The following is a 22,461-nucleotide window of genomic DNA, read 5'->3' as shown; positions in this document are numbered from 1 at the left end:
ATGTTTTAAATTCCCATCCTTTGTTGGTTGGAGAGAACTGAGCCAAAGATATGTCACCTCATCTTGGCCAGACACTATTCACCTCAAGCAAACACACCGTACCTTTAACTAATATCCACTTCATCCTCTTAAGGCACAGATCCAACTAATGGAAGGCCTTTTATGAGAGCCTGTGACAAACACAGACATTCATATTTGCAGAAGTCTCATTAATTATATACAGCAGTGGACAAAGGGCGGGCAGCTCTTGCATAATGCAGGAATCCGAGCATTGGGAAACTGTAACCCCTGATCACAGTGTACCCAGGGTGAGCGAGGCGCTAAGTATATAGACTTAACAGAGATAGACTGCTTAATGGGACGTTACCATGGCAGGGGAAAGTATAAAAAGAGGAGAAGTCGATGAGTTTGTCTCAGACGTTGGCAGAGGCAGAAGAAGACTGACACATCCTCGAGGTATGTAAACGTCAAGGTTTTTCTTACTTTGTGTATTTAGACTTGAGTTCTCGATGAAATGTGTTTAATGAGAATGTAAAGTCCATATTTGCTTGACATCTAATGTCAATATTTATGTGTATTACTGTGTATTTTTCTTATTTTTTCATTTCTTTTTTTACAGTTTTTGTTTCAAATCAGTTTTGCGCATCTCTGTTTAATGGCAGACATGCACTGAAATCTGGAGGGCTGAAAGCATTGCACATCACTGTATTGTCAAATCTGTGCCTTATCTCTCACAGGCTGCAGCACCCGAACGGAACAATGAAGTTTTTGGTCTTGGCTTTAGCCGTCGCCCTGCTGTTTACAGCTGGTGGGTCTGTCACTGATTCTCCACTGAATAAACACAACCTCTGCTGCTGTGCAACGCAGACGTCTGCAAACTCTGCACTGTAGTCTCGGTCTGACCTGTCTGGAACTCAAAGGCGATCTTTTCATTTTGCAGGAGATTGTAGACGGTTATGCTTAAAGAAATGAAAGCACTTGTATAAAAAGTAATTAATTTACCTCCTTTGTGGCTTCATGCTCAGCTTCAACTTCTATTTACTAAACTGAAATACCCATTAATAACTTATTCATGATAATAATTCCAGGACGGGTTTCTATAGAAAGAGACACTAAACACAGTATGAGCTGAATTCTATCAGAAAGGGCAACAGAGAAGGAAAAATACTGACTGAAACAGAGCCGTCACAAAATCAGATTTTCACTACAGGATTACCACTGCCAAACTAAATCACTATGACAATATTGCAGCAAACAAAATCTATCTTCAGCTTTGCTTACAGTGTGTTTTGTCAGTTGTTTATGCAAATAAAGCCCTTAAAACACAAGTGTAGAGAGGTGGAGAGTCAGTCTGTAACCTCAACTGTGAAAAAAAACAAGAAAAAAACACTTTCAACAGCTCAATTAATCTTGAAAAGGCAACCAGATGAACTCATAAAGAAATGATGCACAAGGCCGCACATCTTCAAGGCAACTAATGACCTCACCGAAGTAAAGCAGAATAATAATTTCAAGTGGTTAAAACTTTTTAGCTCACTCAAATTCAGTCTAATACTCTACTTTGTAATTCTGAGGTTTCCTGACGTTTTTTTTTAAAAAGTGAAGCCAACTTTTAAGATGACAGCGTATGCATGTTATTAAAAGTAAAAATCACAGCCATCGTAAAAACTGTGATGTTGAGAAGTTCCTAGACTGAAATGTGTTTTGTTTTTCTTTGTTTTTTTCAGGTGGTGCCCTGGAATGTCACCGCTGTATCTCCAAAACGGCCGGTGGAACCTGTGAGCTCACCGTGGAGACCTGCAGCCCAGAGAAGAACGGCTGTGCCGCTGCTAAGTTCCTCAGAGCGCCACGTGAGTCTCTCAGCATGCTCAAACTGATAAAGCAGTTAAAACCGACATGCAAGTGTTAAGAAGACCTCTTGTGGCTAAAGTGTGAAAGAAATCTGCATGTCAAATACCTGAATCACGTAAATCTGCCAAAACATTCTCCCTCTACCACAGTGAGATGGTGTGTTAAAAGCCGACCTTTACCTCTTTCCCCCCCCCTTTACTTTCTTAGATGGCCAGTACCAGAAATGCATGGCCCTGGAGTCCTGTGAAATGCTGAAGATGAACGCCTACATCGACATGAAGTGCTGCAGCGATGACCTGTGCAACACCTTTGATAATTCGATATAAAAATTGAAGAAAACGACAACGCACTTAAGTATCTTTGAGCGATGCAGTCCTGCAGACTGTGGTTGCTGCAGGCGGCTCCCAGGTGTGAGATCATGTATGAATTTGAATACTTTATCAAACGTGTCCCTTGACAAATAAAAAAAGAAAAAAAAGAAAAGTGGAATGAAAAAGAGCCAAATGTCTGTTTCTCATTCTCTTTGGAGTGTTCTTGTTGCTCCTCGACAGCCGCGTCAACTTGAAATTGTCCGCCTGCTCTATAAAGTAGGAGTTATTGGATTCGTGTTCAGGCAAGTGTTAGAGAATCCTATCCGTAATTTAGTTTCCAGCAGGTTGGCTTCTCGTAATGGTCTTTTTTTGTCTTGAGCGTCCTCAAAAAGGCGCCCGGGCAACTCTCAATTCATTCAGAATGCTGCTGATACTGTTCGTCGCCTATCAGGGATGCAGAAAAGCAATTTGTTCTCAGGGCTTTGCATCGACTTCTGACTGTATTTCTCTATACAACCCTATAACATTCAATTTGTAATGCAATTCAAAACAATTATAAGAAACTCATAAGGCTCAAATCAGCATTCTTAAGCAGCTTTCACTTAAGTTTCTTTTAAATACTTATAAATGCCGTTGGTGGTACTTAACAATAGGGTGCAAAAACTGTGTGTAGTAATTTAAGTATTTAATGTGTCCACTGGTAACTACTCAGTATTAGGTCTCAATTTAAGGGTTACAAAAAGAGTAACTACTGGTTAAGTGATGAGTTTTTTTTTCTAACTTCTGAGCATTATGTTTTCAATTTACTTGAAGGTCCACTAAAAGAGTGATTCATAGTTAAGGAATTAGTAGTTATTTGTCACTCAGCAGCTGGTTCATACTCACGAGGAAAGTTGCCAGTAGGTCGCGTCACAGATATTTAAGAGTTAACCATTACCTAACGATTCATTAATATAGCACCTCCCAGTCTGTTCTCTAGTAACTCATCATTACCTACTATATGGTCCTCTAATCACACTTCTTGCCAATTACCTCATGAATGATTTATTACTTTATTATCAATTCAATGTGTGTACCTTGTCGTAAAGTGTTACCATGTCTGATTACCTATTAATGTGTACAATGCTATTATTAACTCATATACAGTCTCATTTGTACATAATAATGTTAATGCTGATGAAGAATGGGGACTTTATTACCTATTTACTAATGCTCATAAGAAGGACGATATTAAGTGTTACGTAATCCAACTGCCACCACGCTCAGATTCTAATTAGTGCACTGAACAAAGTCTTTCTGACCAGTGAGAGCAACAGAGAGAAAATTAAAGTGTTTTAAGTTAGGAAGAGAGTTGTGTGTTCATGTAGGATACTGTAAGACCAGTAAAAAGGTCATTAAAATAAATCAGTTTTCAGGACCATTTCATTTGTAAAAGGTGGATATCTCTAATATCTCTAATTGTCTATTAATATGTTGAGATCTCTCAGGGCACATCTTGGTCTGCTTATCCAAAATACAATATGGAAAGGCAACATTTTGATATTCTTCCACACAGAGGTGAAACAAAGGTCCTGAAATACAAGATATATTATAATCGTGCACTTGGATCCTGCACCCCCCTCAAGTTATTTAACCCTTTTCACGTTATGTACCTACTGTAGCATGTAACTTAAGTGGCCCTGCCTCCCAGATGACAAACATCTCAGTCGTCAGGAAATAATCCACACTCAAAGCCAGCCGCTTTACATAACCACTTTTTGCTTTAATGATTACAATCAAAAACATTTGTACAACATTTTCAACATTAGAAAATGGATGCAGATTCATTTAATTTTTTTTGGCTGACAGAAACCGCTATGAAAACAAACTGAGGAACAGAGAAGTGGGTGCTGCGCGGAGATGAAGTAGAAAAAGAGCTGTACGCTGGAGAGACCAAACAGCCGGCGATGTATCAGAAGAAACGTCCGTGTTTACTTATCCGTTTTTCATAGCGTGTGCATGGCAGACATGACATTTCTCTTATCTCTCGTTATTTAAACAGAGTAGGGCCCGTAGCCTAAAATGGGAGCTGCATAATGAGAAGCTAAGATGCATCAAGCCACTACTATCTCTGGCCTTCGTTACGGCTGTCGTTGCAAACGAGCTCGGGGGGGGGGGAAACATTTTTTCTGATACACCCGAATGATGTTCTGTGTTTTGCATCAGTGCCGAGCACAGAGATGGAGGAGAGGTGGATTGTGGGAAATATAAGACACGGTAACCACCACTCATCCTTTTTTTTTAATCAAACACACAGAAAAAAGGAGGATGACAAAAGGGAATAGGAAATACTGATAAATAACAGTGGAATCAGAGCCATAAATAGACAGTATTGGATATTTAGGACCCTGGGGGGGGTGGAGTCAGCTGAGGTGGAGGAGAACTGGCAGCTAGCCTTCAAGTAACGGGATATCCCAGTGCAGTGTCCTGTGTGTTGATTGGGCGGCTCTACATCATGGAGCAGGACGTTTTTCCTGGCTGCACGCCGCCATCCATCTTCTCTGCCTCCAGGATCATCCTCCGGAAAACCTCCACGGCCGTCTGGGAGACAGAGAGAGAGAAACACACACACACACGTAAACACCCAGGACGCTGTCACATGTCTCAGTCACACCACTTTGAATTTTCCAGCAGCACACACTCACAGCCGGCGGAGCCTCACAGAGGCGGCGTTGTTGTTTTGCTAACTCGATTTGAAGCAGATACACTGACTTCCTGAAAATGAAACTTGTGCTTTGTTGAGAAAATACATCCACCAGAAAATGGAAAGAAGTTTCCAAGAATCGATTCCCATTGCCCATGTTGTTATTTTTTTTTTTTAGCTCTTGTTGGCCAAGCATTAGCTTTGCTCATTTAGTCTATAAAAAGTCTTTAAATGGCTTTTGTTCAATCAACAGTCCGATACACAAATACCACGATACGTCTGCTTTAAAAAAAAAAGAACACAATTAATAGACTATCAAAACAGTTTGCAATTAGTTGTGTTTTCATGGACTAATCAATTTATCGACTAATAGTTGCAGCTCAAACGCAATAAAAATATAGCTCAGAGCAGCTTTAACTCCCTAGAACGTCACAATTCAGTTCTATTTGATCTGCAAGACATGCGGTTACTGGTGGTTATGTCAAATTTGTTTTCCTAATGAAGATCCCAGACTGAAGTTTCTTTTGAAACCCGTGACACATGTAACCACTGATACGACAACGATACGACACATGGACCAGAAGTGGAGCAACGTCGTCAATTTTGAAGCACATCCAAACAAACCACTAGAATCTAGAAACGCTCACTGATGACATCAACAGGGCTGATTATCAGCGCAACAGAAGATGCTGCACAACTGTTCACAGGCTCTCCACTACTGTGATTAATGATGATCTTTGCTTGATAACAACCGAATAAAACACAGGACACTCACAGCTCTGCAGCATCGACTCTTTACCTGGTTCTCTTTAGCTGAGGACTCCATGAAGGCAGCGTTCCAGGATTCAGCTAATGCTTTTCCTTCTTCACAACTGATTACTCTAAAGTAAAAAAAACAAAAAAAACACACACACACACACAGGTTAGACTAAAATGCAAATATTTCTAAGTTAAGGCCGCAATCGGAGAGTTAAATTCATGATATCTGCTCTCAAGAACTTCGATCGAGTGAGGCTGATTTGCAAGTATAACAAGGCATGCTGGATACATATGGCTCCCTTGTCTTCTGGGTCATCTGTGAACCAGATACAAACATCTGCTCTATATTTCTGTTTGTGTGTCACATGTTGGGTTGTGTTAAGAAATGCAGTTTTGCCACCAGGAGGCCCACAAAACCATAAGAAATGACACCAAAATTAGGAATAGAACAGGCAAACGCTACTAAATGCCTCACATGTGTGTACTCATGCATGTGACAAAGTGTAAAATTCAGGCGTGTTCCGTACGTACCGCTCCATATGTAGGTCGTTCTTGTTTCCGACGAGCATAATTGGTACTCTGCATCAGAGGGAAAAGTAAACAGCACATTGTCATTCATGTATAATGTCCTACATGATGTATTACATGCGCCTTGGAACGCCTCCGACAGCAAAAGTACTTACTGAACTTTTCCCACCATGTCCAATAGTTTTTCATGGATAACCTGTACAACTTCAAAGCTGCAAGGAAACAAGGGCAAAGTTCAATCCTCAGCTCCCATGAACTGACTCATTATCATTATACAGAACTCAAGTGGTATGTGTTTGCTTTTCAAAAAAGGTGGAGCTTTACCTTTTATTAGATGTTACTGAATAGACCAGAATGTAACCATTGATATCTATGGAGTACGTCTGTGGGAAGATGGAGTACTCATCCTGTCGCGACAGAAATAGTCCAGAGATTAGCAGGCAAAGTCGCTGGTTTGGACCAGAGACAGTCAACAGCAGTAGCTTGTCACACAGATTGACACCAAAATATGAAAGAACGCCATCGCAACGGCACGCAATTACATAAAAAAAATCAATAAGGAGTCATACCTGTCCTGCTGTGTCGACCAGCTGGAGGTGGTACTCCTGTCCATTTATTGTGATCATTTTAGTAAATGCTGCAGTTAGGAGACAGGAAGATGAAAGTCAATCAATAAGAAATGAAATAGTTAAACATTTTAAAGGAAAGGTTCACCCAAAAAATAAAGAATCCAGTGGTTATCTCGTCACCTCCGTGCCGATGGAAACTCAGGGGGAAGCTTCGCAGCGCACAAAACATTTCTGGAGCTTTAAAGCAAAACAATGTTGCAGCGATCGCTTACAAAATGAGGAAGATTTGTTTTAAAACACACAAAACAAGGGTGTTATGATAAAGCCTTTTCAAATAAATTTGGGATCTCTCTCGGCTTCCAGATAAATGGAGCACGTTGGACGAGCTGTATGGAGCCATTTTGTGTTGGGTTTCTTTACATTTTAACTTCCATGTCTTTATCAGTTGTTTGGGAGAATGCTGTAATGCTGTTCTGCTGTGAAGCTCCTGAAATGTTTTGCAGACTATGAAACTTAACTGACTTCCCATTGGCACGAGTTAACGACTGATGAATGATTTTCTTTTTGGGTGAACTTATCCTTTAAGGCATGGAGGGCAACACGTTTCCTTTTACAACAACACTGACAAAGACAGGCAGCACAGCACCACAGCACATCCCAACTGTACAGTACCACGCAGCCGACTGTATCTTTATTAGTGCGTGGGTCTCGAGACGTGCTACTAGACACAACCCAGTTATGGATCCATTTTGGTACCACCGAGCTCATTCAGGACAGAAATGTCAATAAGTGCCTGGAGACGGGTCATATCATCCACAGCAGGACTGAGGGATCGCGCTGCCCGCAGCATCTCGACGATAGCGCTGACACTACACTTTACGTTAACCATCCGCCGATTATTTATAGATACAGACCACACAGCCAAGAAACGCAAGGCGGTGTGCGAGCGAACATGTCAGGAAAGAGAGAAACAGCCTGCAGGGAAAGTTTAGACTCAAATCTCTGGAGTGTCTGGGAATATATGTGTGTGTGCGTGTTTAGGAGGTTGATGAATGAACTGTACATTCTCAAGCTTCGAGCGAGGCTCCCTCTCTAAGACTGTAACATCGAAGATTATACTAGCAGGTTTGCGAGGGGTTAATTCTGACCAAAGACCGCCACCGGCTGATTTCACTAAAATTCGCTAGAAGAAAGTTTTTTTATTTTTTATTTTTTTGTCTTTCTGGTTGGAAGTGTGGAAACTAGTGCAATCAGCTGGTGTGGTGTTTGGACACATTGGCTTTGGAGGGAACATGACGCCCCGGTGGAAACAATCGCCATTTTTCCTCTTAGTGACATTTTGTTCAAGGGTTATCAGGACCCACAGTTTAGACGTTCAGATGATGGTAACAATAAAGGTTATGTAAAAAAAAACAAAAAAACAAAAACAAAACGTGAGTGATGTAATATTGACTTCAAATTGTTAATGTGTTCTTTATTTGAGTATCAAGGGCTATCGGCAAGTTGCCAAACATTCTCTGGTTCCAGCTTGTCACATGTGGGGATTTGCTGCTTTTCTCTGTTTTATACCAGTTTTGAGTTTTGTATTGGTGGGCAGACAAACCAAAAATACGATGATGTCTCAGAAAATATCACAGCTCAACAGTAGCACAGCCTTGTATACTGTACCAAATGTTGCTTCTTTATCAGTTACAACGCTTAAAGGAGTATAAACGGAGGGATTTATTATAGTATCTCAAAATATTACGTCCTGGCCTACGCAAAACTTCATTTAAACTTAAAACATTCCTTTTTAATAAGACTAATATGGTAAAAGTCAGTACTGTAGATGAGCAAATAGTTTCATAACCATCAGTCTTTATAACTTGCTTTCCTGTTATACCACTGCAAGTCCAGTCAGCATGGACTCTGGGAAGATGTTACGGTTAATCCTTGTTATTTTACAAAGTTCTATAAAATAACAAACTAGCAATCAGCAGATTTAATCAACAATAAAGACAATCATTAGTTGCAGCCCTACTGAATACTTTGTTATCCCAGCGATCAGTGAACGTGATAACAACTAAAGCATCTCTCCATTGCAACTGAGTGACTCCGCCCACCGAGGAAGGCGGTAAGATGGAGCAGAAAGCTTGGGGAAAAAACAGAGTAAGATGACAGGAATCACATTTAAAATATTGAGCACAACCAAATTGACCAATCTTTTGTCCCTCTGTGCAGTTTTATCCCCATCAGAACTGAGGCTCTTAGAATGGAGAGTGCCGTACGTACGTTGTTCGGTTTGTAAAGCCTCGTAACTAAAACCGACGAGAGCTGACTTTGTGCTGTACGACCGAACGTGAACGACATAATAAAATCACGCACACAAGGGAAACACTGAGCAGAGCAGGTAAAGGGATAATACAGCCTGCACCTCACATATGCCGCACAACAAAGAGATGTAATGCACACTCAGGGTTTCCCACAGGAGAGGTGGCCCACCTTGCCTGGAGACCACCTCTACCAGGGTCACACACAAATGAGAAAATACAACACCGGGGTAGGAAAAAGCTGCTCTCAGATACAGCGATCAGAGCTATTTGAGGCTGTTATCTATCAACAGATGCATCGGTGGCTTACCACTTCCACTAAAAGAGTTTCCTGTGGGGAAACCCTGTTTGTGTACAGACGTGTGACAGTACCACAAAAAATCCTCCACTTACTGTTTTCTATTGTTGGGTCATAGGAGTCCACAAACTGGCCTTCCACAAACTGAATTGTCAAGGAGGACTTTCCTGCAGAGAGAGACAGAGAGAAAAGTGTAAACAGGGACCAGAGTGTTATTCACGTCCTTTTAGAGTGATCAGTATCAGTGTGATTTCTTACTGTCAGACTGTCGATAAAATAAATTGGTCCGAATCAGTAGACTATAAAAAAAAAAACGGAATAATCAGAATGTGCAAAGTAAGGAGTGACAAAATGTGTCAAATAAATGCGGTGGAGAGGAAGTGTAGAGTAGAGGGTGATGGGAATACTGGAGAGAAGCAGATGAAAATTATAATCTAGTTAATCATATTTAGGTTCATTCCATCAGAGGGTTGTTTGACATTTTGACCCAAAGTCCTCCAGTTTTACAACAAATTAATATCGGCCACAAATATCAGATATCGGCCTCCTTGATTTCTAATCATCGGTATCGGCCATGATCAAGCCGAAATCGGTCGACCTCCAACCCAACAGGGATCCTTCAGATGACATAAATTGTTAAGTTTACAAATTACTGCATTCCTGATTGCTTTGTTTCATCAACCCTGTACCAGGGCTCTGCATGTTCAGCACAAAGATGACACAGATTGAATCAGTGGCCTCTCTGTGGAAAATATTATACATATATACAAAAAAACAACAACAACAGCAACAAAAAAAACACATTCACTGTTATGCATCAACTTAAAATGACCACCCTGAGGCCACAGAGCAGCAGCACCACGTTTACTATCATGTCATTATGGAGGAGTCAGCCATGAGCAGCGCTGGCACGCCGCTGGGCCTCCGGTCGGAGCTATCTGTGTGTGCCATCCTCGACGCGCCGCGCGCAAACCGCGCTTCTCGAGGCTTCACGTACGAGCGGAACAAACCACACGGCCAATGCGTCAAACTGCGGGTCGGTCCGACGGGCCTTTAGGGTTGAGGGTCATCGATCGGGAGGCGGATGTCGATCCGATCGGGACGGCTGGCGCAATAAGACAATCTCTGCCGGGCCACATTATGGGCGGCCCTCGTGCGCTTTGAGCGCCCGCAAGGCCACGGCTCACCTGGTGGCGCGAGGAGATGTCAGATCCGATGTGGTGCAAGTCCACCGCGGGAGGCGTAAACCTGCCCGGATGGTGGATTTTTGAAAAGCGGACCCGAAAGGCCGCTGAAACCTCAGCTTCAGCACCGCATCCGAGCCGCCTCCCCCCCTCCCTATCCTCCCCCAGTGAGTTAGCCCTGTCGCCCCGACCTCTTTCTCTCCGCCTGGACTCACCTACGGATCTGTACCCGAGGATGGCGATTTTACGTGATTTCGGCTGCGGCATATCTCGTTCTGGTTATCGCATCTAGTCCTCGGGGTGAACCGCAACCTCCAACCGGAATGGCATCCAAAGATTCAACGGGCGCGGAGATTCGACATACAGCCTCCAGACGACGGCAGGAACCCCTCCTCTGTGCTTCGTTCGCGGCGGTTTCACGTCCGCGGGTCCGAAATAAAATGTTTATTTCAGGTCATGTAAAGAAAGCATGGAGTATCTATGGATCTACAATAACTGCGTCACTCCCCTTTGCGATGTAATGAATTAGTAATTACTGCCCCGTCCTAATTGGCTGCGCGCGGAGCGCAGGCGGGCGCCGGTGCCCGTTGTAAAGCCCCGAATGGACGAGGCGGCTGTCTGTCGTGCATCAGTGCGCGCTCTCTGGAATTTGATTGGCTGCTACGCGCTTTACGAAGGGCTGGGTGGTCGGGTGCAGTGTCATTCATGTGTGCAGGGTCAGGGAGCAGAGATGCTGGCCTGGATGTTCCAGTGAAGACGTCATTTTGTAATGTTTACACGGACACAATGTACTAATTTTGTAATTACCTGGGAAATACACAATACAGTGGAAACATACATTTAGTTAGACAGTCTTAGAGTGATTGTCAGATAATAGGAGAACTCATTATTTAACATGGACAAGTGCCCATAAAGACATTGGGGAGGTGTTAGAATAATAACTGATGAGCTTGAACCTGAAAAGCATGACAGGGTTTGAGTGGCAGCAGTGGTAGAATAATTACTCAGTAATGCCAAGAATTTACAGTTTTGCATAGTTTGATTGCTACTTGTGAGATTGTTTTGACTTGAATTTGGCCTGTTTTTACAGCACCAACAAAAAAAAAAAAAAAAGAAAGAAAGAAAGAAAGAAAGAAAGAAAAATGAAAAAACAACACAGAGATTTCAAATATTCTGTAATAAAACTGAATCCTGGCAGTGTGCGAGGGAACTGGAAACAGCACTTAAACCAAGATGCACAAGTTATTGCCATATAAAAATAAGAATTGAAACATTTCCTACAAACTTTTTTATAGGCTAGTCAAACATTTCTGAAGAAGCAAGGCTTTCAGCGACTGCCTTTCTCCAAAATCATAGGCTGTGTCCAAAATCAGCAATGGACTACGTAGTGAGTGCGCCATTTTGCGGTGCCATTCGAATGTATGGTGGGGAAACATTATACCCTATATATTTGTATGAGTAAAAGAACAAAAGTGTTACCATCAAAATAAACCTTAAAAAAGTACACACTGCTCAGAATTAGTTAGGGATATTTTAGTGATTTACTATTTATACTGAATACTTTTGGTCCACCAAATAATGCAACACATTTCATTTGACTTTTATTGCATATACTTTACATGCACATGCACCCATACCCCAATATTCCTATCTAGTCTTTAATGTTTCTCATTATATCATCTAACTACAGGTTGCAGATAACTAAGTGCAGGCCCATTGATTATACTGCATCCAAATTATTAGCAGGGATGGACTGTAACATAGTACATTTACTCAAGTGCTCTACTTAAGTGCAGTTTTAAATAGGCTCACTTGTACTTTAATTGAGTGTATCCATTTTCTGCCACTTCACACTTCCACTCTGCTCGCCTGCTTTTTGGAGGCAAATATTGTACTTTTTCGCTCCACTACATTTACACTATAACTTCAGTTACTACTAACCCTGAACCCAATGATCTGAAAAAATCAGGTTAACTGGCAAGGTGACAAACAGCTGACCCATAGTACACTGTATATAGATACATGTTAAACCATTCATAATTTACTTTTACTTCTTTTGATGCTAAAGTAGATTTGTTAGTAGCAAGTATATGCAAGTATGACATTTCCTTTTTTCTACAACACTGAATGGTGTCGGAAAATATTTTACCCACATACTGTACTTAAACATGGTTATGAGAAAGGCTACCGTACTTGAATATTTCTATATTCTGACGCTTCATACTTCTACTCCACTATAATTAGGAGACAAGTACCAGTTTGTGATTCACTACATTTGTTTGGTCACTTTGCAGAATCAGATAAACATAATTAACAAATACATTACGAAGTCGATAACAGCTTGTGAATCTCTGCAGGGGATCAATAAAGTGTAAATGAATTATACACAGGGGGATGTGTAATCAGTGGTGGAATGTAACTGACGAGGCCAAATTTGCTTCAGTTAAGTCACTTTTCAGATTATAATCGTATTCTTCCTGTCCAGTAGATAGATAGATAGATAGATAGATAGATAGATAGATAGATAGATAGATAGATAGATAGATCGATAGATCGATAGATTAAATTTATTAATCCCCAAATGAAAATGATGAAGCTTTGCTGTAGATTAAACGACTTGACAGTTAAAACTTAACCTTAAAACATTTCCAGCAGTAAAATGCAACATACACGTTGATTTAGCAGTAATGTTAATCTAAAAAAACATTGACAGCAAAATTCTTTCACTCACTTAGAGTGAGTTTTTGCTGAGAATGCTTACTATGTTGTTTAGACTAACCATCTCTGAATGGGCCTGTTTTATGACGAAAAGTAATTAAAAAAAACATAATAGAGACATTTCAAATATTCTCTAACAGAAATAAATCTTGACGGTGAGATGAAAGCCTTCAACCAAGATGCATGATTTATAAGCATATAAAAAGAAAAATTGAAGAATTTCATATACACTTTTTTTTATAGACCAGCAGGGATGTTATGGGGCAAATTAAAACTTAGAAGCTCAATATTTCTAAAAATCCTGGTTTCGACACAGTGCGGTACAGTCACTTAAAACTTTCATTTAATATCACACGCACCAGTGCCAATCATAAAAAAAAGAAAAGAATTAACAGAATAAAGTAATAGTGAGAGTGTCAAAGGCACAATAAGGACACAGTGATCTCACAGCAGAGTTACATTATGCAGATCTGCTATCCAATATTACTGCAGTTATATCAGTCGATTTTATCCTTTAGCACATGAATTATTAAATCGCAGAGTAATATATATATTTTTAGTTATTATTTTTTACCCTTAAACAAGAGAAAGTTTAGCCATTAACTTCTTTTTTTCATTGTTGATGTTATTTTGCAGATGTTGTGTAAATGTCTGCCAAATCAAAACGATATTTTTCAACTAAATATGAGATGTTCCAAATAACTGTTATCCAGATTACTATAATATCCCCCCCCGATGTTATTAGGCAAAAAAGCCCATTCTGTTGGGCCTATATTGAGATAACATCTGAAGGCTATTCAATATTGCTGTTAAATGAAACTGTTCAAGTGTAAATTATATCACGATTTTGAATAGACCACCCAAAATCAAGGGGATGGAGATAGGTAGAATATACCCTTCGGCACATCACATCCACTGGAATGAACAGATGTATATTAGGCCACAGAAAGAAAAAAAAAAAAAAGAGTGCGACAAAAATACTAAAAGTGTATTCCAGTGTATTGGACACCATGTGGGAGAGGTTTAAAATGAGCAGAAAGAAATAATCTTCCTCACCTTCTCATAGACGTCCAGTAGATGTCCCCACAACACCATTTATATCTCAGCCAGGAGCCACTGACAGGACCACAGGCCCCTCTGTAAGAACTCAATCATCATACACATTCCCACAGAAACATTGCCCTCTAATTACATGTTATTTCCATCTACGTTTATTAAGCTGCACATTACAAACCCCCTAAACATAGAAACACCGCCTGCACCGACAAACAGCCTCGCACATAAATCGGACTGCGCACATCCCCGATTATCTGAGCTGATACAGTATTCTATTATGGATGTTAAAACAGCCAGGTCTTAATATAACTGTGGCCTTAAACCAACCCGCAGGCATGCAACAATACCATCGGAGCGCAGGCCACAATTAGCGGGTTAAGCTCGTAGGCAGACGCTGGAATTCGAGGCAGGCGCTGCGAAGGTGGTGAGACGGTGAGAGTCCTCTTTGCTTTTTCGACCCTGATGTTTCTCACGTGTCACTCACGGCTTAGTGCTTCAAAAATAACGACAAAGCCCGCGTCACTGAATTTACCGCCGAATTCTAGAGATTTTGAAGGAATGGCCGTCGGCCAAATCAAAGACACACAGTTTCCCTCTCAGCTGTAGTGCCATTTCCCAGGCTAGATAATCTTGGTGTGAATTGTCGACTTTTGAAGACATCGGCCTTCTTCACAATACAATGGAACTTGATGGTATTTTTTTTCTTTCCCCCGCGCTAGCTAACCAAGCTAACTAGCATTGCAGCTCAGCCGAGGAGGACGCCGTTATTGTTTCCGTCCCTTGAGCCTCTTGCCCAAGAGTAGATGCACGGCACCTTCTGCGCGGTGACATCGTTGGCGGGTTTCCTTAGAAAGAAAGAAAAATTTTTAAAAATTTAAAAATGAGGAGGAGGCAGTAGAGGCATTGCTCCCCCTGGATGCTGAAAAGTTTCACTACATTGCAAATAGGTCCAATAAAACCATTTCTCATATAATCAAATGTGCTTCAAAGCGATCTAAACAACTAAGTGGTCAGAAACACATTTTATGTATTTTCTGATTTTGGGGCGAACTCTTCCTTTAAATGCCAGTTGATAGAGACTTGGAGCCAAACCCTCGAAATAATTACCCACTCTCTCTTCGAAAAAAATAGCCCACAGACCCGAGGGTGTGCAGTTTTTTCCTTGCCCTGTGACCAATGAAATCCCCTGTTTCCCCCCGTCACGTCCTGGACCATTACTACTTAATCACAGAACTGTCCAGCTCGCCGTCAGTAAGACCCGACTGTTTTGCCTCCACACACACTTCTCAGCACTGGAGACAAGAAATCACTGGTGTCAGCAATAGGCGATTTGTTCTGCATGACATTGGGTGTCAAAAAAAAAAAAAAAATAAAAAAAAAAAAAAGCTCAACTGAAATGGCTGAAGGGTGCCTGCAATCACTGGACACACACAAATACACACTCACGGGGCATGAACGCCGTCACTGTCTCTGCCTCTCTCTCCCTCACTCTCTCTCTTTCTCACACACACACACACACACACACACACACACACACACACACACACACACACACAGGAAATTATGATGACCAAGAATAGGTCACACTGGTAATACAGCCATGTTCCAGCCAGGGATTACAGTGTGCTGACATAGGCCAACAATAAATACCACCATGCAGGAGCAACAGGTGTCTGACAAGATTGTTTCACTTTAATAAAAGGCTTACACAAGCCTCAGAGAAATAATACATTAAGCTCTTTTAGACATGTTGGCCTTTTATTGCTTCATCCCTTGTGATTGGAAAATGTCTTTTTTTTTTTCCTTCACCTCAACCCCGACAATTAATCTCACAGAATCTCGCGCGCGACGAAGGGGAGGCGATGCGATTGCGCGTCACCGTTAATGTCAAGAGATCCATATTCTCGTCACGGAACCGTGTTGCAGGTTACAAAAAAAAAAAAAAATCACACTCCAGTCCCCTAATTTCTTTAGCCATGCGAGCTGGTGGACATGCAGCTGGAGCTTCTGAACCCTGGGTGTGTGGCACCGGCGCCAGCCTCTTTCAACTCACTGTGAAAGCACCCCTGGCTCTGTTAGTATGCCAGCCTGAGCGCCAGTGGAGCGAGTCAGCCACATCCTCCAGCTGGGCCTGTGCCACCGACAGGCACCTGGACCCACAAACCGCATGAAACGGAATGCATATTTAACTCAGAGGATTGCAATTTTGCACAGCATCTCTCGAGTCCGCGCGTGTGCACGATGCCCAGAGGACACCCGTCGCACCCTCGCTCGGCTCGTCTTTGAGACTTTTAACTACCTATAGGACACGACGCAGACTTTTTAACTGGCAGATCCACACTTCAGGCTGTGCCTCGGCTGTTGGACCGTGTCCAGAGTCACACAGGCCTGAAAGACAGCCATCGTTATCCAACTCTCACAAGGTGTCATTGTAGGGATCCAATGATTACCATATCAGCACCACATGAAACATTTATGGCTTGCTGGCAGTGATGGCCTGGCAAGCATCCTAATTTCCAGGACAGGGCTTGTCACATTCTATTGTTCCAAGGTGTGGTGACAGGAGCACAACTTGTGATGAAACTGTCACTTTTGGTCAAAATAATAAATAAAACAAAAACTTTTCCAATATGAGCATCTCCAGCTTACACCACCAAAGCTCGGTTCAAGCAGACGACTCAACACACATCATTTTCTCCACACACTTCGACATGTATTCAACGCAGCCTCTGCAAATGGCCCTCTATTGAGACTGCCAGTCACCCACTCCTTCCCCCCTCTTTCACTCTGCTGTCCTGCTGCATGGCTCATTTGCTAATTTGCTAACCCTGAATATCGCCTCCGCCACTCCTGCTTATGTAGCGCTTCAGGTGAAGTCTGACAATGAGACTAAATTTCATCAAATTTTCGTGAAAAGATCTGAGATGTGGGAGAAAGTTCAGTGGTTTAGAGCCAGGCTGTGTCGTCTTGACATAGGGAAATCATCCCAGTATTTAGACTTTAAGCCGTGGTCACCCAAACTGGCAGGAGCAAATAATCGCCTCCTGTTCATTTGTTTTGTTTGCGCGTGAAGGGGCAAATAAAACATTTGCACCCAACCACATCTTGGCTTTTTTGGGGGGCAGTATTTCCTAATCAGAAATGAGGAACTAAAGTCTGTGATGCCCCTTAAGGTAGATTTGTGAATGTAATATTACCATTATTTGATGTCAATCAAAATGAATTGACCTGAGATGCTTTGAAATATCAGTTAGCTTTCAGGCCAGTATCTGTAGCTGCTTCTACCCTCCCACATGTAGTAGCCTGTTTACACTGATAAACACTGTTTTCTTTCTGAGTAGTGTGGTAACATGTGAATGAATACTCATGTTTGAGTATTATGAACAGTCCCTGGGTTGTCCCTCGGAATGGTTTCAATCCAGAGCTAAGGCTAACTCCTAATTGATCCTCAGTTTTTAGCCCTACTTCTTCATTCCCTTGTAACTTGTGGTTCCTTATAGCTTTTATAGGCTTTGCATTAAAATATGGAAAAATGTGGGAGCTGCTATAACCAAATCAGCAATCATGAGACAACGTTAGCAAGCTAGCCATTTAGCTACCAGGACATTATTTGGCATCATAGATTGCTATAAAAAAATGACCATAATACATTGGAACCTTCAACATCCCATCAAGAATCAGGACTTACTACTCCTAGTATGTGGATCTATAAAACGGTGATGTAAGGCCAACTGGCAGGGGCACTAAATCGGACATTAGCCAGTTAGCCACTGGGATGTGCAGGAAAACGTAAGCGCTGTTTAAAAGTAGAATACTCTTTTTACTCTTTTATTCCTTAAAATGAAGACACAACTCAGCCAATTTCATGACGTACATAAACCCCATCCATTAGATGTGGTTGAAGGCTCCAGAAAAGCTAGTAAGAGGAGCATGAGTCATCCTGGATTACATTTCTCCTGCCGATTTGATTTGTTTTTGTTTGCGATGTCTCTGATTGCATTTATTGTTTTATATTGTTTATATGGCTACATGTATCAAACAGTTACATTACAGTATATTTCCTGTGATGGTCTGAAGTTTTACTTGATACTTCAGGCCCTCCGAGGTCTGAGGGGCCTCGTAGGACCAGGTGTCTGGTGCCGAGCGCCCCGCACACACAGTATATGCCTCACATGTTAGCTGGCGTCACGCTCTGTATCTAATGCAGCTTCGGAGGATAAGTTTATTATCGGCCCTCCTGAGTCTCCGCTGATTTTTGGCGGCAGTGACGGGGTCCAGATATATCAATCAACCTCACTGCCACCTCAAGGCGCTGACAGTTTATCTCATCATGATCATTCTGCGACCGCGCTCGCTGTACAACTGTTTTTGTTTAGCACTCAGTGGCCCATGCGGCGGTGAGCAGGTGAGACCCAGATAGGCTGCTCGCTGGTACTTCATCACCCGGCTTGTTGTTGTCACAGACACAATTGGTCTGTACTCCACATCTGCTGCATCAGCAAAGTCAGGACTGATTTGGTCACTTTGGAGCCCAGTTAGCTTTGCTCACTGCTCTTCCCCGTTGATTCCAGCCATCACTACAAATGGTATCTTTATGCGGTGGAGTTAACCCGGATAGTGCTCTCCCCTGGGTGCCTTTATTATCTATTCATCATGTTGTCCCAGTTTATCTCAAGATGAATCTGGCTGCTTCGCCGCAGATCTAACTACAGATACCTGGCGTGTGGCCTGGGGAGGGAGATTAGGAGATTACAAGATACTCAGCGGAGGTGCTTCAGTTAGACTTGATAAGGGGGTGAAAAATATGCGAAGGAGATGCAGAAAAAGTGATGAATTTGTGTTTTGCGCGCTTTTAGCACCAATTTGCCTTCAAAGTAGGCTCGAATACGTTACAGCCGCCCTGATGGACGGTCATTTCCACGGTGACAATTTTGCGCAGCCGGCCAGCGACAGCCTCGCCGCGTCCAATCAGGTAAATAAATGAACATTTGAAACACTGAAATGAAATGTTCTTGGCCTCGCCTTGCCAAGCCTCCGAGCACACTCATTGGACACTCCCTCAGATTTCCTCCTCGCTAATTTGCATTGCTGAGTAGCTCCTTTTGTGTCACCTGGAGGTTTGGGCAGAGCAGTGTTGCAGCCAATTTCCAGATGGAAATTCAAATGTGTGACATACCCACAGTTTCTTTTTTCTTTTTTTGACAAGAAATGCTGCGGCCATTTCCACAGACTCCATTAGCTGGGCGGATGCATCAGCGTGCACAAATGGAAAGTGGAAAGTGTCCAGTGGTGTGAATATTCACATCTGCACCTGCTGAATAATAGACGATTATCAGCTCAGGTGGCTCACCATCCACCCCTATTCACATGCTCTCTTTCATTTCACGCAGCTAATTTTGCCTGGAATACTCAATGGGCTTGCAAAATGCATATTTCTTGTCTCTCAGACCTGATCTTGTCTTGTGTTCTGTCTAAAGAGGGAACATATTCCTCAATAAGAGCGCTGGCTTCGGGGAGTAATGTGTCTGCAATATAGACTCTAAAGAGCCCCGGGTCTTGGCAGGTACTCCTTACATTTCAGCAGGACAGAGACACCTACGGCAGATTCTGTGGCAGCAGGGCCATATATCATCTGTCATCGCCAGAAGCCTCCACAGTAATGAACAAGTAATAATGGTATATATCTTGAACTTGAGTCTCTAAAGGTAGCTCATCCAGAGTCATTATTGTGCCACATAACCAGATGAGCTTTCTCAAATGAAATCATTTTTGTCACCCTGAGGACTGGAGGGTGTAACTGTTCTCACAGTGAATAACTCATCCTCATTTGGTGCTAATGGGACTCCGTATTAAGGTGTTGTGCGAATGCAGGAGGAATAGTAAATCCCATTTTCTTGTAATTTAAATCTCAAGCTGTTTCCACACATCTGTTCCTCTGGTAGAAAAGGAAGAGTCATTTGGAGGTGGGGAAAAAAAAAAGCACACGCGGGATAAAAGAGGAGCATTTAATGAAGATTCATGCCTCACTAGATGATGACGAAGTGTGAGGCGGCGGTGTGTTATGGGGAGGTATGTCATGATGACATCTCTCCGTCATAGAAATGAGCATTATTCTCCCTGTCCATTCTCCCGCCTGCCTGTCCGTCTCCTACCCCACCCTCCGCCCGACATCCGTCCATCCATCTCAGCCTGTTCCCGGTGTTTCAATGCTACACTTAACCCATAATGAGGGATATGCATATGATGTCAGCGGTTTTCTGCATGTTTGACAGCATGCCTTCTGCGATGTGTTTGCACATGAGGGGGGGTTGCTCTGGCGGTGTCATTTTTCATGTAAACAGAGGACGGCAGGATGTAGCGGTCCTGCTGTTTGTGAAATCAGCCGTGCCACACATATGCACAAGATCAGCAGTACAGACCGCCTAAACTCTCAGGGCTGTGTAAAGACTTTGTCTTGTTCCAGTCAGCCAGAAACTCATTTCTGCAGGAAAGCTACAGTGATATGAAGCTTTTGCAGTAAAAAAAAAAAAGAAAAAGAAAAGAAAAGAAAAAAAAAGCAGAAGCAGCTGCCTGAATGGGCACCGCACCCCGACAGCCTCATCTCCGGTGTCCAATTCAGCAAACACATGATTCAACCTGTCATTCATAAGTGCTGATATAGCTGTGCTCGGAGCACAGCCACAAGTCCCCAGAGTTGGCTATCACTGCTAACTGTCATTACTTCTCCCACTGCACTACTTTGATTACTGGACTGGGAGAAGAATGATGACTAAGGCCACTCTAAGTCCTGGTCAGACTCTGTAAGGCTGTCGAGGAAAAATGGACCAAGTCCAAGGTCCCATTTACACCCTTATAACGTTTATATAACTCGGTCACGGCTTGTGAGTGTAGCCCTCTCCTGCCGCAGAAGTCATGTTAATCACTCCAGCGACACACTTGTTGTTTATAATCATTAGAGAGCAAGGTAACGGTGAGCTTTCCACATTAAGCATTTATAGGCAGCATGTAAACATTTAATAAATAGCGTATAACACACGGTTACGGAGTTGTAAGCAGACATGAGGGCTTTTCAGGCGTTGACTGATGTCGTTCTCAACAACTTGAACTCCTTATGTGACGCATCCATAACTACATACTTTGACCAGGGAGGTCTGTTTGTTGGTTGGTTTGTTGGTTTGTCGGCAGGATTGCACAAAAACTATTGAAAACATGGATGGATTACTTTCTTAGGGAATAAAGCATGGATCTTGATGAAAAAAAAATATATATATTATTAAGGTAGCTGGTATCCAAGAGTGAGTTCAAAGAGGGGCTGAGTGTTACTTCAGTGTTAAATGTGTTCAGATTTGTTCATAAATGATATTAGTCAAAGAATGGTGCACATTCATACTTTTTGTATAGCAACACTAAGATAGATAGATAGATGGATAGATAGTGTTACGTAGACCAATATTCAGATATACAAATTTGAAGTATGGTTGGCATGCGGTAGTTAAGTGTACATGCTGTACTGTACATTCTGTACATGTCTGTCTGTCTGTCTGTCTATCCTGGGGATCTCCCATCTGTTGCTCTTCATAAAGTTTCTCCCTGTCATAATATCAAGGTTTTTTTTAAAGAAATGATTCATTTACGGTATACCGCCAAATATCACAAATCACAAATTTTGTTTTCTCTAAAAAAACAAACAAAAACAAACACTGATCAGATGAGGTTAAACACACACGAGTGAAATGTACAATATCTTGCTCTGACGTGTAACAGAGTAGAAGCTTAAAGCAGCATTACGTGGAAATACTCACATAAAGTCAAAGTTGGGTACCTCAGATGAACTGTTGAACTGTGCCCTCCACCCTGCGACTCCGACAGATGCACGATGGGATGTCCTCACCACCCTGACAGCCCCGAACTGATTCGGAGACGAGCAACTGCTCACACGACTCAGGGGAAATTTCCGAAAAGATTACAACGTTTGAATCTTTTCCGAATTTTAATTTTTGAAAAGAGAGCGGAACAAAAAGGCTCCCAGTAAATGCTATGAAGACACTTAAAGAAGTCCGTAGAGAAAAAGGCATTAAGAGCGTTTTACCTCGGTGTGTAAGTTGCTGGGGGGAAAGACGAAATTCAAAAATGTAAATGCACCACAGTATATGCTTTTACATAAAGAGAGATTCTCCCCCACGGGCCCGCATGAA

The 22,461-nt window shown here is 42.2% G+C and overlaps 2 protein-coding genes across 2 annotated transcripts; one reads left to right on the top strand and one right to left on the bottom strand.

Moving 5' to 3' along the window:
• Window positions 1-368: 368 nt before the first annotated feature.
• On the top strand, window positions 369-2,349 carry ly97.3 (lymphocyte antigen 97, tandem duplicate 3). Its single transcript, XM_037082833.1, has 4 exons — window positions 369-456; window positions 738-808; window positions 1,728-1,850; window positions 2,059-2,349. Exons 2-4 carry the CDS (start codon window positions 760-762, stop codon window positions 2,175-2,177), a joined length of 291 nt encoding a protein of 96 aa, XP_036938728.1. The 5' UTR covers window positions 369-456; window positions 738-759; the 3' UTR covers window positions 2,178-2,349.
• Window positions 2,350-3,909: 1,560 nt separating this feature from the next.
• On the bottom strand, window positions 3,910-11,035 carry LOC119011888 (GTP-binding protein Rheb). Its single transcript, XM_037085333.1, has 8 exons — window positions 10,708-11,035; window positions 9,404-9,475; window positions 6,702-6,769; window positions 6,457-6,539; window positions 6,288-6,344; window positions 6,136-6,183; window positions 5,645-5,726; window positions 3,910-4,742 (listed from the first exon to the last, which is right to left on the bottom strand). Exons 1-8 carry the CDS (start codon window positions 10,757-10,759, stop codon window positions 4,650-4,652), a joined length of 555 nt encoding a protein of 184 aa, XP_036941228.1. The 5' UTR covers window positions 10,760-11,035; the 3' UTR covers window positions 3,910-4,649.
• Between the last annotated feature and the right edge of the window lie 11,426 nt (window positions 11,036-22,461).

The sequence above is a fragment of the Acanthopagrus latus genome, chromosome 21, assembly GCF_904848185.1.
Source record: "Acanthopagrus latus isolate v.2019 chromosome 21, fAcaLat1.1, whole genome shotgun sequence".
Taxonomy (NCBI): domain Eukaryota; kingdom Metazoa; phylum Chordata; class Actinopteri; order Spariformes; family Sparidae; genus Acanthopagrus; species Acanthopagrus latus.
Note: the sequence above shows the minus strand (reverse complement) of the source record. Positions and strands in the feature narration are given on the sequence as shown.

Bases quoted from the DNA above. Each gene is read 5' to 3' on its own strand.
- ly97.3 (XM_037082833.1), top strand. From the start codon at position 760: ATGAAGTTTTTGGTCTTGGCTTTAGCCGTCGCCCTGCTGTTTACAGCT. The intron at 809-1,727 runs GTGGGTCTGTCA...TGTTTTTTTCAG, and splicing joins CGCCCTGCTGTTTACAGCTG to GTGGTGCCCTGGAATGTCAC. The intron at 1,851-2,058 runs GTGAGTCTCTCA...TTACTTTCTTAG, and splicing joins TAAGTTCCTCAGAGCGCCAC to ATGGCCAGTACCAGAAATGC.
- LOC119011888 (XM_037085333.1), bottom strand. From the start codon at position 10,759: ATGCCGCAGCCGAAATCACGTAAAATCGCCATCCTCGGGTACAGATCC. The intron at 9,476-10,707 runs GTGAGTCCAGGC...CTCTCTCTGCAG, and splicing joins CCTCGGGTACAGATCCGTAG to GAAAGTCCTCCTTGACAATT. The intron at 6,345-6,456 runs GTAAAGCTCCAC...GTTTCCTTGCAG, and splicing joins TCAGTAACATCTAATAAAAG to CTTTGAAGTTGTACAGGTTA.